The 13,865-nt window shown below is 43.0% G+C and overlaps 1 protein-coding gene across 5 annotated transcripts in view; it reads right to left on the bottom strand.

Annotated features, from left to right (window-relative positions):
* SLC39A8 (solute carrier family 39 member 8) overlaps window positions 1-11,248 on the bottom strand; it is a 76,311-nt gene extending 65,063 nt beyond the window's left edge. For 4 of the 5 annotated variants that reach the window (XR_009519498.1, XM_060012049.1, XM_060012051.1 and 1 more), the window contains exons 1-2: window positions 10,703-10,822; window positions 9,787-10,259 (exon numbers count right to left, since the gene is read on the bottom strand). Coding sequence is in view for 4 of the 5 variants with exons in the window: in XM_060012049.1 (XP_059868032.1) it covers window positions 9,787-10,005 (219 nt within the window). In the remaining variant the exon portion in view is untranslated. Of the gene's footprint in view, window positions 1-9,786; window positions 10,260-10,702; window positions 10,823-11,001 lie in introns of those variants that run through there. The other variant, XM_060012048.1, reaches the window with a different exon arrangement.
* Window positions 11,249-13,865: the final 2,617 nt, after the last annotated feature.

Genomic DNA, 13,865 nt, shown 5'->3' on the forward strand with positions numbered 1-13,865 from the left:
TTCTAGCATATGTGTTCAATATTCATTTAAAGCAGGATCTGTTACCCAACTCAGAATCGTCTTACTGATTTTACCTCTCTCTTTTTAAGTTTGGACTAACTTCTCTTTCCCTGTCCCTGAAGAGACACATCCCTGACTTATCATAGTCAGACCAAAGTGGCTCCTGTCCTCTTACCTGCCTCCCAACTAATAAGGTCACAGCTGAATGTGGAGGACCCTGGGTTCTTCTGGCCTGCAAAACCCATACAGAGGTCCTGAGGTAAATCTAAATTTAAAAGCACAATTACAGGGCTTCCCTGGTGGCGCAGTGGTTGAGAGTCCGCCTGCCAATGCACGGGACACGGGTTCGTGCCCCGGTCTGGGAAGATCCCACGTGCCGCGGAGCGGCTGGGCCCGTGAGCCATGGCCGCTGAGCCTGCGCGTCCGGAGCCTGTTGCTCCGCAACGGGAGAGGCCACAACAGTGAGAGGCCCGCGCACCGCAAAAAAAAAAAAAAAAAAAAAAAAGCACAATTACATCAATTTCTACAAGTATAATATGGATTTCCAATCATTCACATTTCAGTATTGATGTAAAATTTGGACAAAAATAATAAAACAAAGCCAACTCCTAAATATAGCCTCAGAAGTCCTCTGGGAGGACCTAAGGTTTACATTTTCAGGAGTTCACATTTTTCAGGAGTTTATTACTAGTGCTTGATGAAAGGGAGGAAGAGACAAATGGTAAAAGCCTTTCTCAAGATGAGTCACCACTGAAACCAAAGTCACTGGACTGATGTATTTCTCACTGAACTTTTTATTTCAATTAATCCTTACTGTCTTTTTATAGCCTTGCTTTCCTCAAAGTTGAGTAACCCTCAGGTGCTCAGGCCTCCAGTGAAAGACAATTTTGTTAAGGGTAGTTAAGCTATTGTTAAGCTATATCAACTAATACAGTATTATAATATAATAACTATGCATTGAGCATACAGTTTGAGCCAGGCATGATGCTAAGTATTTTACATGCATTGTCTTTCTTGTTATTATTTTTTTAAGTAATACAGGTAATGGGAAAAAACAGATTGTTTGAGTTACTACATGTAATACACATAGTAGTAAATATAGAAGTGCCTAAAATACAGCGATACTCAGTAATTATTATTATTGTTCTTATATTTTCGTTCACAACCATCCTATGAGTAAGGTTCATTTTTTCAATTCAAAGACGTGAAAACTGAGGATTAAAGAGGCTAAGTCATTTGTCTGTGATTCCCAGCTAATAAGTGATTAGAATTTCAGCACAGGTCTGTTTAAACCCCAAGGACAAATTGTTAACCATTATGTTGTATTCCTACTACAGTTAGAGACCTAAGAAGCCCATTGAATATACCAATGACAAGTGTATTATTTTTGAATAGGTTCAAAAATAGAACTAAAACAGAACTAAAGTCTTAGAGGCCTTATCAATGCTCACTTGGTTTTTTTATTTCTCTAACTATTTAGTTAAGTATAAAAAAAGTCAAGGTATTAAATATTTGGACTTCAAAGGCATAATACTACTTTTCAGGTTAACACCTTTGATCTAGATTCACAGATTTTTGTTTTTGTTCTCCTTAAGCTTCAGGCCAAGAAAAACAACAGAGGACTTTTGGAAGGAGACAGAAACCAAACTAAACAAGGCTCCATTCTGAAGATTTTCTATGTTGCCACATCCCATCATCACAAAGGTAATTCAGTGATAGTTTCATTTCTTTATAAAATAAACGTCAAGGCTCGGCAAACCCATTTGGCTCCTGAAACAGACAACTGGGAATAGTTTGAGAATAAATTAATTAGTTTCAATTACAAACAGGAATCCTACCATCATCTGAAGTTGGAAATGGGAACACTCTCTGAAAACTACAAGTTTCTTAGGTTGTCTAGAGTTTAGTAACATTCTTTTTTTTTAAATAAATTGCATTGTAAATGATCCTAATATTAACTGTGTGCACTTAGTAATATGGACAGTCGCTTGAGGACATGCCACTGTGAATCCAAATAACTGGCAAACTCTTGTTACCAATCACATCAGGCTACCCTCATTAGGGGGTTGCTTTTCTTTACCCTGAGGAATGCCATTCCTTCTCAACTTCAGGCCTGTTTTCCATGCCTATTTACATTCCTATTTTCCACCCCCGACCTCTACTACCACCAAAAGAAATTTAACATAGAGGTTTCAAATGTATATTGAATTTAAAGAAAAAACTCTTAAACTGCAGTCATAGTTGAGAAGCAACGGGTTTTTATGATGGGGAAAAAAAGTCCCTGACCATCAACATCTCCCAATGTGGGCATCACCTGGAAACAGAGAGATGGTGTGAACCATGGAAAGCATAGAAGCTGAAAATCTCCCACACAGCTACTCTACTTTGAATATCTCTAGAGAGAAATAAAGATCTATCTCAATGAAGGGGAAAAGTTTACCACTCCCTCTCCTGGTAACTGTGTGAGAGCTCAAACTCCCATCTAGCAGCAATGAGATTCTAAGAGTTAGTAATTCTGTTAGAGTTAGTACCTCTGTTAGGGTTAGTAATTCTGTTAAAGTAATCTGCTCACCTACTCTTCCCTCATTGCTTCAACTCATTCCCTAGCACCGATGCACAGTCCGCTTTCTGCAGTGTTGTGCAGTCAGCAATGCAGCTGCTTCACAGGCATGAAAAAGGAGGACTTACAGGATTAAGAGGAACAAACTATTATGTATAAAATAAGCTACAAGGATGTATTGTACAACACAGGAAATACAGCCAATATTTTATAATAACTATAAATAGAGTATAATCTTTAAAAGTTGTGAATCACTGTATTGTACACCTGTAACTTATATAATACTGCACATCAACTATACGTCAATTAAAAAAGAAAAAAGAGGGGCTTCCCTGGTGGCACAGTGGTTGAGAGTCCGCCTGCCGATGCAGGGAAGACGAGTTCATGCCCCGGTCTGGGAAGATCCCACATGCTGCGGAGCGGCTAGGCCCGTGAGCCATGGCCGCTGAGCCTGCGTGTCCGGAGCCTGTGCTCCGCAAGTGCTCCGCAACGGGAGAGGCCACGGCAGTGAGAGGCCCGTGTACCGCGAAAAGAAAAAAGATAATTAACACGTTAAAAAAAAAAAAAAAAAAAAGGATTATCTGCCAGAGAGAAGATGGCAGAATTTTTTTTTTAAAAAAGGAGGACTGGGTTTCCCTGGTGGCGCAGTGGTTGAGAGTCCGCCTGCTGATGCAGGGGACACGGGTTCGTGCCCCGGTCCGGGAAGATCCCACATGCCGCAGAGCGGCTGGGCCCATGAGCCATGGCCGCTGAGCCTGCGCGTCTGGAGCCTGTGCTCCGCAACGGGAGAGGCCACAACAGTGAGAGGCCCACGTACCGCAAAAAAAAAAAAAAAAAAAAAAAAGGAGGACTTACATTCTAAACTGCCTGAAGAGAGAGTGAATTCATTGGCAGAATTTTTCTAGAGTAAAAGTGAGAACAGGACTGAAAAATTTAACACTAGACATGGATGTTTCTCCCATTACCTGCAGTCTATCCATAGAAGAAGAAGCTGATTAATATGCCTTTCTCCAGGAAAACTTCTGAAACTCAGAATTAGGAAAACTATTGTTGCCAAAATATTTTCTCCAAGAAAAATTCATTATATAAGAAAGAATTAAAGAAATTTTCATTCTATAAAAGAGAATTCATGTAACCCACAAGAAAATTCCTCTTGTGATTAACAGCACAGACACATTTGGCACAAGCAGATGTTCATCCAGTAAGTATTTTAAAAACCAAAACAAACAAGCAAAATCCTCCAAAAGGAGAATTGACTGACTTGTAACTCCTCCACAAGGTGTTTCCCAGAAGCCTCCCACAGAACATGGCTCCCAAAAGTATTTGTTTGGCAGCAGCCTAGTGATACGTCTTGTAATATTTCTTTCAGTGATTACTTAACTACTGAAGTTTGCCTTGCATACTTTTCACAAGTTTCCACCTTCTTTCTTTTTTTTTTTTTTTGCCGTACGCGGGCCTCTCACTGTTGTGGCCTCTCCCGTTGCGGAGTACAGGCTCCAGACGCGCAGGCTCAGCGGCCATGGCTCACGGGCCCAGCCGCTCCGCGGCATGTGGGATCCTTCCGGACCGGGGCACGAACCGGCGTCCCCTGCATCGGCCGGCGGACTCCCAACCACTGCGCCACCAGGGAAGCCCTCCACCTTATTTCTTAATTAGATTATAAGCTCTCTGAGGACAAGGACCTGTTATCATCATTGTAGTTTCTGTAGTCTTAATACTGTTCCCTTAACATGACTAAGCAATGGAGCTACATAAGCGACTGATGATTTGTAACTTCTACTCATAGATCAAAATCTGAGATTAACAGTCGCCCTGGCTAGGGAGAGTATGATTTTCTAAACTATAATTCAAAAAATCCACTCTAGGATTTAGGACTGCCTGAGGTTTTACCACTTCCTGTGTGATTTTGGTCAAGTACTTAATCTCTCAGCATCACATATTTCTCATGTGTAAAATTAAGTTAATAATGGTATCTGTATCACAGGATTGTTGTGATTTTGAAATGCGTTAATACAGATAAAGTGGTTAAGAGTTATGTCGCACAGGAAAAATCCAATAAATCCTAGATATAATTATGTTATGGACAAAAGGGTCTATGTGACTCCTAGGGTAGTGGGTAAAGATGCAAGTTTGGGAGTTAGAGATGGAAAGAATGAAGGGTATTTTCTCATATGGGTCCCAATCATCCCTGGCACAAAAGCAAACTAAGCTCTTGACGTCACAGTTAAATGAATTATGAGTGTCTCTCATTTTCCTAAAACCTTCTGGAAACAATGATCACACTGTACACAGTCAACTTAAATGAGAGTGATATAATATATCAAAATAGATCCACTGTCTTGAAGGAAAAGCCACCGGAGACCTAAGCACAACCTGGCCCTTCGGTCTGGCCTTTCCTGCCAGTTTCTCACCTGAACGAGCAGGTTGGAAGGCATTCCTAGAAGATTTACCCCCCCCATTTCTCAGAATATAAAGGAAAAAAAAAAAAAAAAGAGGGAGAGAGATGCTCTTTCTCCCCTCCTTCCATGATCAGTGCTTCCCAGAACCTCCCTCATCTAATGCACCGTTAACCCCCCAACCCAAGAAAAAGTACACTGAGCAACAACAAGCTATGCGCACAACATGCATGTAATGACCACACACATACACCCCTTCTGTTTGCTACAGACCGCTAGCCTGGCCATCCATTGAAGTAAGCCAAGAGTTACCTCACTGCCTCTCCCTCTGGCATCCTTGGGCCATAAACTAATGAAAGGAAAGCTCTAACAATAGTTAAATGACTGACTGCTACAGGCAAAAGACTGAAGTAGAAAATATCTACCTTTGGGGCTTTTGCCTACTCTTCAGTCACGGCTGCTCTTCCAGAAGAAGGCAGAGCTTTTATGTACCTCCTGACGGCCTCCAGGATCAAGCAATCATTACATCTCCTACAAACCACTGCAGTTTCCTCCTCAGCTCCTCTCTGGACCCACTCCGACACTTTCCACACCCTCATGCAGATGAATTTTCCAAAAACACAAGCCTGATCCCATTCCATTGTCTCTGAAATTCTTTAATCAGACATATCCTTCTATCGTGCATTATAGTTACGCGTGCACATGTCATACGTCTACCTATTAACTGTAAAGTCATGTGAGGGCTCAAATTGCCTTACTCATATTAAACCATCTTCACTCATTCATTCAAAAATATATATAATGAATACATGTTATGTACCAGGCACTACACTAGCCCCTAGAGAGATGAGTCAGATCAATCCCTTCAATCTGTTCAAAATCATATTGGGTGTGTGTGTTGGGGTCGAGGAGAAGCCATATAAACAGAAATTTATAATATGTATAAAATTATGTCCATATTATAATTGCAATATATAATATGTTATGATTTCATAGGCACCAATTAATATAGGGTCACATAAAAAGGGGCTCCTACTAAACCCCTGAGCAGGCTAAGAAAGGCTTCTCGGAAGAAGTCATGTCTAAACTGATACCTAAAACATAAGCACACATATATGGCGAACCAGGAACTACCGGCAGTCCATGAAGACTGGAATAATAGCAAAGGATAAAGCTTGAGAAATATACAGGAATCAGATCATAAAAAGGCTTAAGCCACATTAAAGTGTTTAAAGTTTATCTTGAAGGCATTTAATTGTTTTAATAAAATGAGCAATATGATTAGATTTGTACTTTTAAGGGACCACTCTAATCAGAGTATAGTAGTTATTTGAAATATTTGTTGAACACATGAATAGCTAAGTGTCGTTAGCATAATAAAAAATTTCAAGAATTCAAAAAGACAGCAAATCAGTGGTGGTTGTGATGCCCCAGAAAGGTTTTATGGAGTTTAGCTGGGTTTTTTTAAAATTTAAGATTTTGATAGGGCAATTCAAGGAAAAATAGGACATTGCAGTTGGAAACAGGAAGGGTGCAAGGAAGATGATGAGGTAGAAAAGTGGTTGAGTAGAAGTATAAGTGATTTCATAGAAGAATGAATAATTTAATTGAGTGAGTGCTAGGTCTGGGCAGGCAGCTTAACGTCTCAGGGTCAACCTTGCGGTGCAGAGCCTCAGAAGTCAGCCTTCAGATTTAGATTTCACCAGCCAAGAGACAGTTCATGGAGGAGATCTGAAAGAAGAGAGGCATACTCCAAGTATTGCTTTAGGAAGATTGAAGGTGAATTGAAAGGGATTTAAAAACAAAGTTCAGGCAACCTGTGAAAGAAAAAAAGAAGATGCGCTGCAGGATACGTATCAAATGAAAAAATAAAGTTAGGAGAGAGAAGCAAAAGTCTAAGGTTGAGTGATGGTGGGAAACAAAGGTTGCCGCACATGCCAACCTGCCACACCCACACCCACATCTCCATCACGCCCACTAAGCCTCCTCAGGAGACTGAGTTATTTAAATGGAGCCATTTCCACTGCAGCTTAGTGTGATCATTTAGAGGTGAGGTGTTCTGAAGGAGAAATTAAGAGAAAAGACCACTTGGAGAATGAGAAAGGAACATCTGAACAAACAAAAGGTGGCACTGAGCCCATTCTTAAATCCCCTAAATTAATCACTCAGGGCATTCACTCAGCTGGGGCTTCCCTTTGTATTTTAGAAACTCCCTGAGATACAGCAGACTTACACTCAGTCATGGGCCCCAGAGACCCCTTTAGATAAAAGAACTCCCTCCTCTCACTTGTTTGGGTTGCTTCTTCTACCTGCTCTTTGTACCCTCAGAAACCATAAGAAGCAAAACAGTAAACTCAGTTATTCTATTGTTTCCAGTTTGAACTCAGGTCACTTTGATATCCCAAAGCAACAAGTTCTTTTAATAGTACTTAAGGACACTGAAAAAATACTAGAAGACCTTCCAAAATTGTCTCAATTTTTAGTACAGTAGTCCTATTACATGGGAAAAGCTGACCTAAGCCCTCATCTAAAGGAACAATGTCATCTGTAAACAGATCTCATAGAAGATTCAATAAATCCCTGGCCCAAAGAAATTAATTCTATCTTTTCAACCTTCTGCAAAGTCAGAAAATCAAGCTTTTCACATATATTATTATTCTACTTTGCTGCAGGTAAGGAAACTAAAATTGCATTCTTTAAGGTATGGAGATATTAACAGACCTAAATTTTCCTCCAAACTGGATGACTTCCTACTGGAGCAGAAATAAATGTCAGCAAATTAATAGATTCTTCTGGAATGGCATTTCATTCGACACCATTTAACTGATGATTGTTTTCATTAGGACTTTTTAGAACATCCAACAGATGTTCGCTAGGTCTGATTAAGTGATAAATTTTCCACGGCTTCCCTTTATTTCCAAACTATGGGCTTCTTCCCATCTCTTTTTGATGCCCACAGAGGCCATGATGAGGGTAGTTAAATATGCAAACAGAAGAGTGAGAAACAAGGTGTCAACATACTTATAATTTACCTATTGAGGTGTCCTACTTACTCATAAACTGGGACTCATACTGCTAATAAACTTAAGCAATTTTCCTAAATTATTTAGGTGTATTTTCCAGTGTCTTTGCCAAGGCGTGGCTCAGCGGTCTATTGTCCCTTTATAATTCATCAACACCTCCAGACATTGCGTGGCTCAGCAGTCTTTTGTTCCTTTATAATTCATCAACACCTCCAGACATTGCAACATAAGGAGATAATTTAAGTCAAAACAATGTGTGGGCTACAGATACGCAGCTGCAAGTCAAGTCCCCAAGCTTCTTTCCAAGCATATGACCGCCCCTACTCCTACCTAGAAATGCTTTAGTCAGGTCAGCTGTTTCCCCCACTTGAAGAGACTGCAGCTCGACAGAAAATACTTAGAAAGTTGTTTGCTTTATTTTCTAAAATATCAGTATAACATGGGGTCATTTCAGTTTTTCCAATGTATCATTTTTTAGACATTGAACCAACTGTAATGCCATGCCAGAATTGGATCTATAGTTTACTAAAGAACATGCATAAGAGGACCACAAAACCCTTCTACATCAAAGGGAGGTCACTTTGATCCCTCATGGCATCAGAGCCTTATACTTGTTGAATACTGCATGTTTTAAATGAGGTAAGATATTTCTAACAAAAAGAATGCCAAACTATAATGTTATTAGCAAGGAATTTATCTGATTAAAGTTTCCCTAACTGTAATCTAAGGTCAAATACATCGGGAAATGCTAGATTTCCAAGAGTGGAGTATAGTATGCAGCATTTCCGAAGCAACTTGGACCACAAAAACTTTTTGTAACACAAACTAATATCACGCAGAAGTGACAATACAGAAAATACTGAACACTGCCATTCATCATCAGTTATCACTGGAACCAGAGCAGAAGGAAAAAAAATACCAAACCACTGAGTAAACAGAGTTTTTAAAAGTAGAGAGAAGTTTGGGGGAGGATGCCAAAAGCACACTTCGCTTACTTCACAATTTTAAGAAATAATCATAGAATATTTATGACGGAAATAACGAAGAATCTATAATATCATCCTTTTTGCAGTTTACTAGCAGGTATGGTCTTAATTGCTCCTAGGTAACTCATGGTGACCCTTAAATTTTAGGAATTACCAAATGCCTGTATAATACTGTGAATATGTCCTAAGATAGGTTTGTTTGTTCGTTTTTGAATGAATGAATGAAAATTCGAATCAAACCCTTGACCTGACAGATGACTAAAAGCTATGGCTTTAAACCCAGTTCGACCCACCGACTGGATGCTTGATCTTGGTCTCAGGGCCCCCCTCGGCCTCCCTATCTCTATACAGTAGGCCCTTCAGACCCAAATGCCTCGGGTAACGTACACCAGAAAGACACAACTACATTACATCTCGATAGCAGTCGTTACCCACCGAGCTACTGTTAACGAGGGTGGCCTGTGAGCCACTGTCTCTGCCGGGAAGACTTCAGGACGCCATTCCTATCTAAAACGCCATTCCTATCTAAGATGCTTCCCGCTCTCGACTACTTCATAAACTTTTGCATAAAACCTTATAACCACAAGCGTCTGAGGACTCAGTTCATCGGGCATAAAACTGCAATTTCTGGCTTCCTCGTCACCGCCAGCACTTTAACCCCGGCCAGAGAGACAGGTCTAGTGAAAAGCAGGACCCGCCTCACACTGGAGAAACGTAACGAAATTCTTTCTCCAGCACTTTTCCCCATTAAACAGCGTTCCTGGGCAAATGGACGTCTCCGGAAACCCCGGCGGGGAAGGGCGGCCGGGCCCGCGCCCTACCTGGTTGAAGTGCAGCTGCCCGGGCTCGGGGTCGCCCTCCACAGGGGCGGCTCCCAGCTGCTCCAACAAGCGCCCGAGCTGCGCCGCCGACAGGCTCAGGTTCGCGCCGAACACGCTCAGCACATCCTCGCTGAAGGCGAGCGCGGGCCCCGCCGCCTCCCCTCCGAGGCCGGCGGCCGCCAGGAGCAAAAGCCCAGCCACCGCCCGGCCCGGGGCCATCCTGGCCGGGGCTGCCCCTCGCGGGCCTGAAACGGACTGGAGCGCACAGGGAAGCGCCGGGCGCACCCGAGTCGGTGCCCAAGGGCGCGGGTCAGGCGTCGGCGCCGGTCCGAGTCAGCGGTGGCGCGGGGCGCCCTTGGTCCTCCGCCGCCTTCGAAAGAGCAGCAGCCCGCGACCTGCCGGGCATTGAAGTGGCGGTGCCGCTGGGGGTGGGGAGCGATAGACAGAGCGGGCCCCCGGGCCTCCTGGAGAGCCTGAGATAAAGAGGACAAAGGGGGACAGAGATAAAGGCCACCCGGCTACCGCCGGCCGTCCCCGGGAGCACTGCGAGGCCGAAGCCCTCGAACGCCCGGCCGGGCATGGGGCCAACTGCCCCGGAGCCGGGTTCGCAAACGTCCCAGGATTAGCGTGCAGTGTGATGACACATGCTCTTTCCGGATAGAAAGCCCTACACCGCGCCACTTCTTAGGAAGAACTTAAAGTACATGGGCTGTAGAACCCCACCTCCTCTTCTTTCTTTCTGCTTAATTCCCTCACAGCAAACTTATAAGGGGTGAGACGTGTAGCCCCCAGGAAGCTGCAGGAAATGGCCCCTCCGGTGTCCTGGGGTTTGAGTGTCTAAACGGGACCCTCCCTCTCCCAGATCTCTTCTCTGCAATGGCAAGCTAGTAGGTTAGCTAGCCTGCTAGGCTCTCACCTCGTCTGTTTGTTTCTCCGTCTGTTTATGTCCACGTGAGTCAGTCTCTCTCTCTCTCTCACTCTAACACTATCCCAGGCAAGTCCGCTGTGAAACTCCGAGATCCTGCCCTGCGCTCTTTACTGATAACTGGAGGCTCTGTCCCCGCCTCCCTGCAGCACGTGGTGACACATCCTCCGGCCTGAACTCCCGCGCGCGTCCACGCCGGGGCGCACAGCCTCTGGCCGTCTCTCCTGGCTGCCGTGGCGCATTCCCACCCTCGGCAGAGCCAGCTCCCCGCCGTCCCCCCTGGGGGTTACCTGAATGCCACCTCCTGGTCCGTATTCCTAGCCTCCTTTCTGGTCTCGATGGTCTCTTTGTTAGCTTGTCGAAACCAACTTCCTGGAATAGAGTCTGGAACCCTTTGCATTGTCTAAGAGATTAGCAGGAATTGGTTTTTTGTCTTACTTAACATCAGGAGAAAAGGGAAACCAAATCTGTAGCGGTGGTGGCGAGCTCTCTGAGCCGGCACTGCTCAAGCCGGCCCTTCCTGACGCCGCAAGGGATATCCGCAGATCAGAATGAATGTTTGTTTGTTCAGATGAGGGTTCAAGAAAAGCTGACTTAGGTGTGAGGTCAGCAAGCTTGTGCAAAGTGAATGCGGTGTTTGAGGGCAAAGGTTGTGTCTAGTGGCTACAACTGTCCAGAAATAAAGTGAAACCACGAATCACTGTTACATGGCTAAGGACAATAAGAGGAACTCAAAGCGTTCTTCTTGTCTGTCATGGGGGAGAGTGCACAGCCTCCTAAAATAGCACATTTTAAAAGAGGCACTTAGTCCAGACAAAAGGCAGGGGAAAGAATCTCATTTCCCATGAGGAACTTAGATGATGGAAGAAAGAGACAGGGAGAGAAAATTCCAGAAGGATGAACATCCAAGGGGGACATAACTGCAGGGCTGTCATATGGAGAGGGTTTAACTGTGTTTTAACTACAGAGGGCAGAAGGCAGCAGTAACAAGGCAAAGTTACCAAGAGGAAAGTTTCTGCAGAAAATAAGGCACAACTTCTTTGGGAGGTAGTGATTTCCCCATGATTGAAAGTGATTCAAACTCAGGGGTATGTAGGATTCCTGCCTTGGAGGGAGATCAACAAAATGATCTTGATGGTGTGTCCTTTCCAACTATAAAATCTGTGTATTCGTTGATACTAATTTACAGAATTACATTGGTGCAAAAAGGGCAAGTATCTCACCCAAGGGCCAGAAATAAGTTCATGTCACACTTCAGCTCTTAAATTACACAACTGATGGGGACTCTTCAAGATTTTTCTTGGATCCTTAAATATAGTTTGTTGCCTATTTTTCCTTTGACCCCAGCAACTCAAGGTGATCTTGGAAATCAATGAACACTCTAGATGGTTCACCTACACCCAACAAGCTATTCTTTCCCAGGTTGAACTGCAACGTTGATAAGATGTTGGACTTTCCACAAATGTAAATGGGTTTCAAATTTTATATTGTGGATTTTCCAAATAAAATTTTATTTATCAGCCATTTGTGTCTATATATATATACATTTTGCCAGTCCATCAACGCCACAAGATGATAAATAGTAAAATAAATAATAATCTTCTTGCTTGGCATCTTTACCAAAAACAGTTAACATAATGTAAGCATGCAATTAAAAGAGAGGATTCAGAAAATTACAAGTTACTAACTACCAAATTGGTGAGGCTAATTCCTTCCACTCTAGTGAGATATAATCACCAAAGTACTACTTAGATAATGTTTTAGGGCCAAAAAAATATAGCATTCTACCAGCAATATCATTACTGAAGAAAAGGACTTCCAATTAAAAACATAAGGTGTAATGTAAAAACTAATTTTTCTCAGAAATTTGCCTTAAAGGTCAACTAATTTTAAATGATCATAATGACGGGAGAGTGCCAAGAACACTGGCCAGGATGTAGAAACATGTCCTTTTCCTTTCTGACTATGTCACCTGGGAAACCTGGGAAAGTCATTTGACCTAACCAAGACTCAATTCCCTCATCTATGAAAAAAAAATTGGGATAGAAGCACAAATATTCATTCCAGCCTTTTCATTTCTAAATGTCTAATCTAGAAGTCATCTATCAGAACAAAACATGAAACACCTAGAAGATAAATAAAAGTTCAATTCTCCACTTGAAAGGGCATTTAACATCAAATGTTATTTTTCTAATCTCTTTCAAATTTTTCTAAGTCCAAATCTTTTAGTACTATTGCAAATAAGGAGCAAATTGGCCACTTTTAAACTTTTCCATGCATTCATTTTCCTCTGGAAGGACTAAACAGTAAACCTAGGAAATGGTATGTCTTTTCCTTTCTTCCCCTTTTCTCTTTCTCTCTCTCCCAGTCCTAAAGCCATCAGGGGGAAGCATAGCATACTAAATAGTGTCTGTGTGGTGGGCAGTCACAGTGGCCCAAAGAAGGGTGTTGGAACCTGAACAAGGGAAGAAGGTATCCAAGTGGGAGGGAAATTTAGCGTGAGCTGTTAGAGCCCAAGCAGGGTGACGAAGGTGTCAAGATTGAGGGAGGAAACTTTGGAAATCAGAGGATGCATCCCTAATGAGGTAAGAGTATATTCATGCACCCTAGCACAGAATGTCAGCACCCAAGTATGATGAGTGAAGCTTCCTTCCTAGTACAGTTTGTCAGAGCCCAAGCTGGAAAGGAGGGCATCTACACAAAGCAGTGCCCTGATGTGGGGTGTCAAGAGTCAGAGCAAAGATTGGAGGGCATCCTTGGGTCAGAGGAGAGAAAGAGAAGCAGCCGATTGTGAAGTCAGAGGCTGGGTGGGTGAGGAGGGCCTTGGTGCTTGACTGTGGCCCTGCACAGAATGTCTGAGATGGACAGGGTGCGGGGGCAGACCCTGCCAAGCAGCAACACGAGGTACCAGGGTCTGTGCAGTGAGGAGGGCAGCCTGACCTGGGGTGTGTGCTAGTGTGATTTATAATGAGAAAAAGATATTTGGTCTTCATCTCTGTTTCTGGCACAGAGCTCCTAAAACCCTTGGAATTTCCTAAGTGATGCAAGTGTTAAAGGTGACTTTTGGACCCCCACCTAAGGATGGGGCTGGTTGCCAAGGAAACCAACCATGTGATAAGAAGTTTAGAATTTTCAATCCCACCCTCTTGACCCT

This window comes from Delphinus delphis, chromosome 5 (assembly GCF_949987515.2).
Source record: "Delphinus delphis chromosome 5, mDelDel1.2, whole genome shotgun sequence".
NCBI lineage: Eukaryota > Metazoa > Chordata > Mammalia > Artiodactyla > Delphinidae > Delphinus > Delphinus delphis.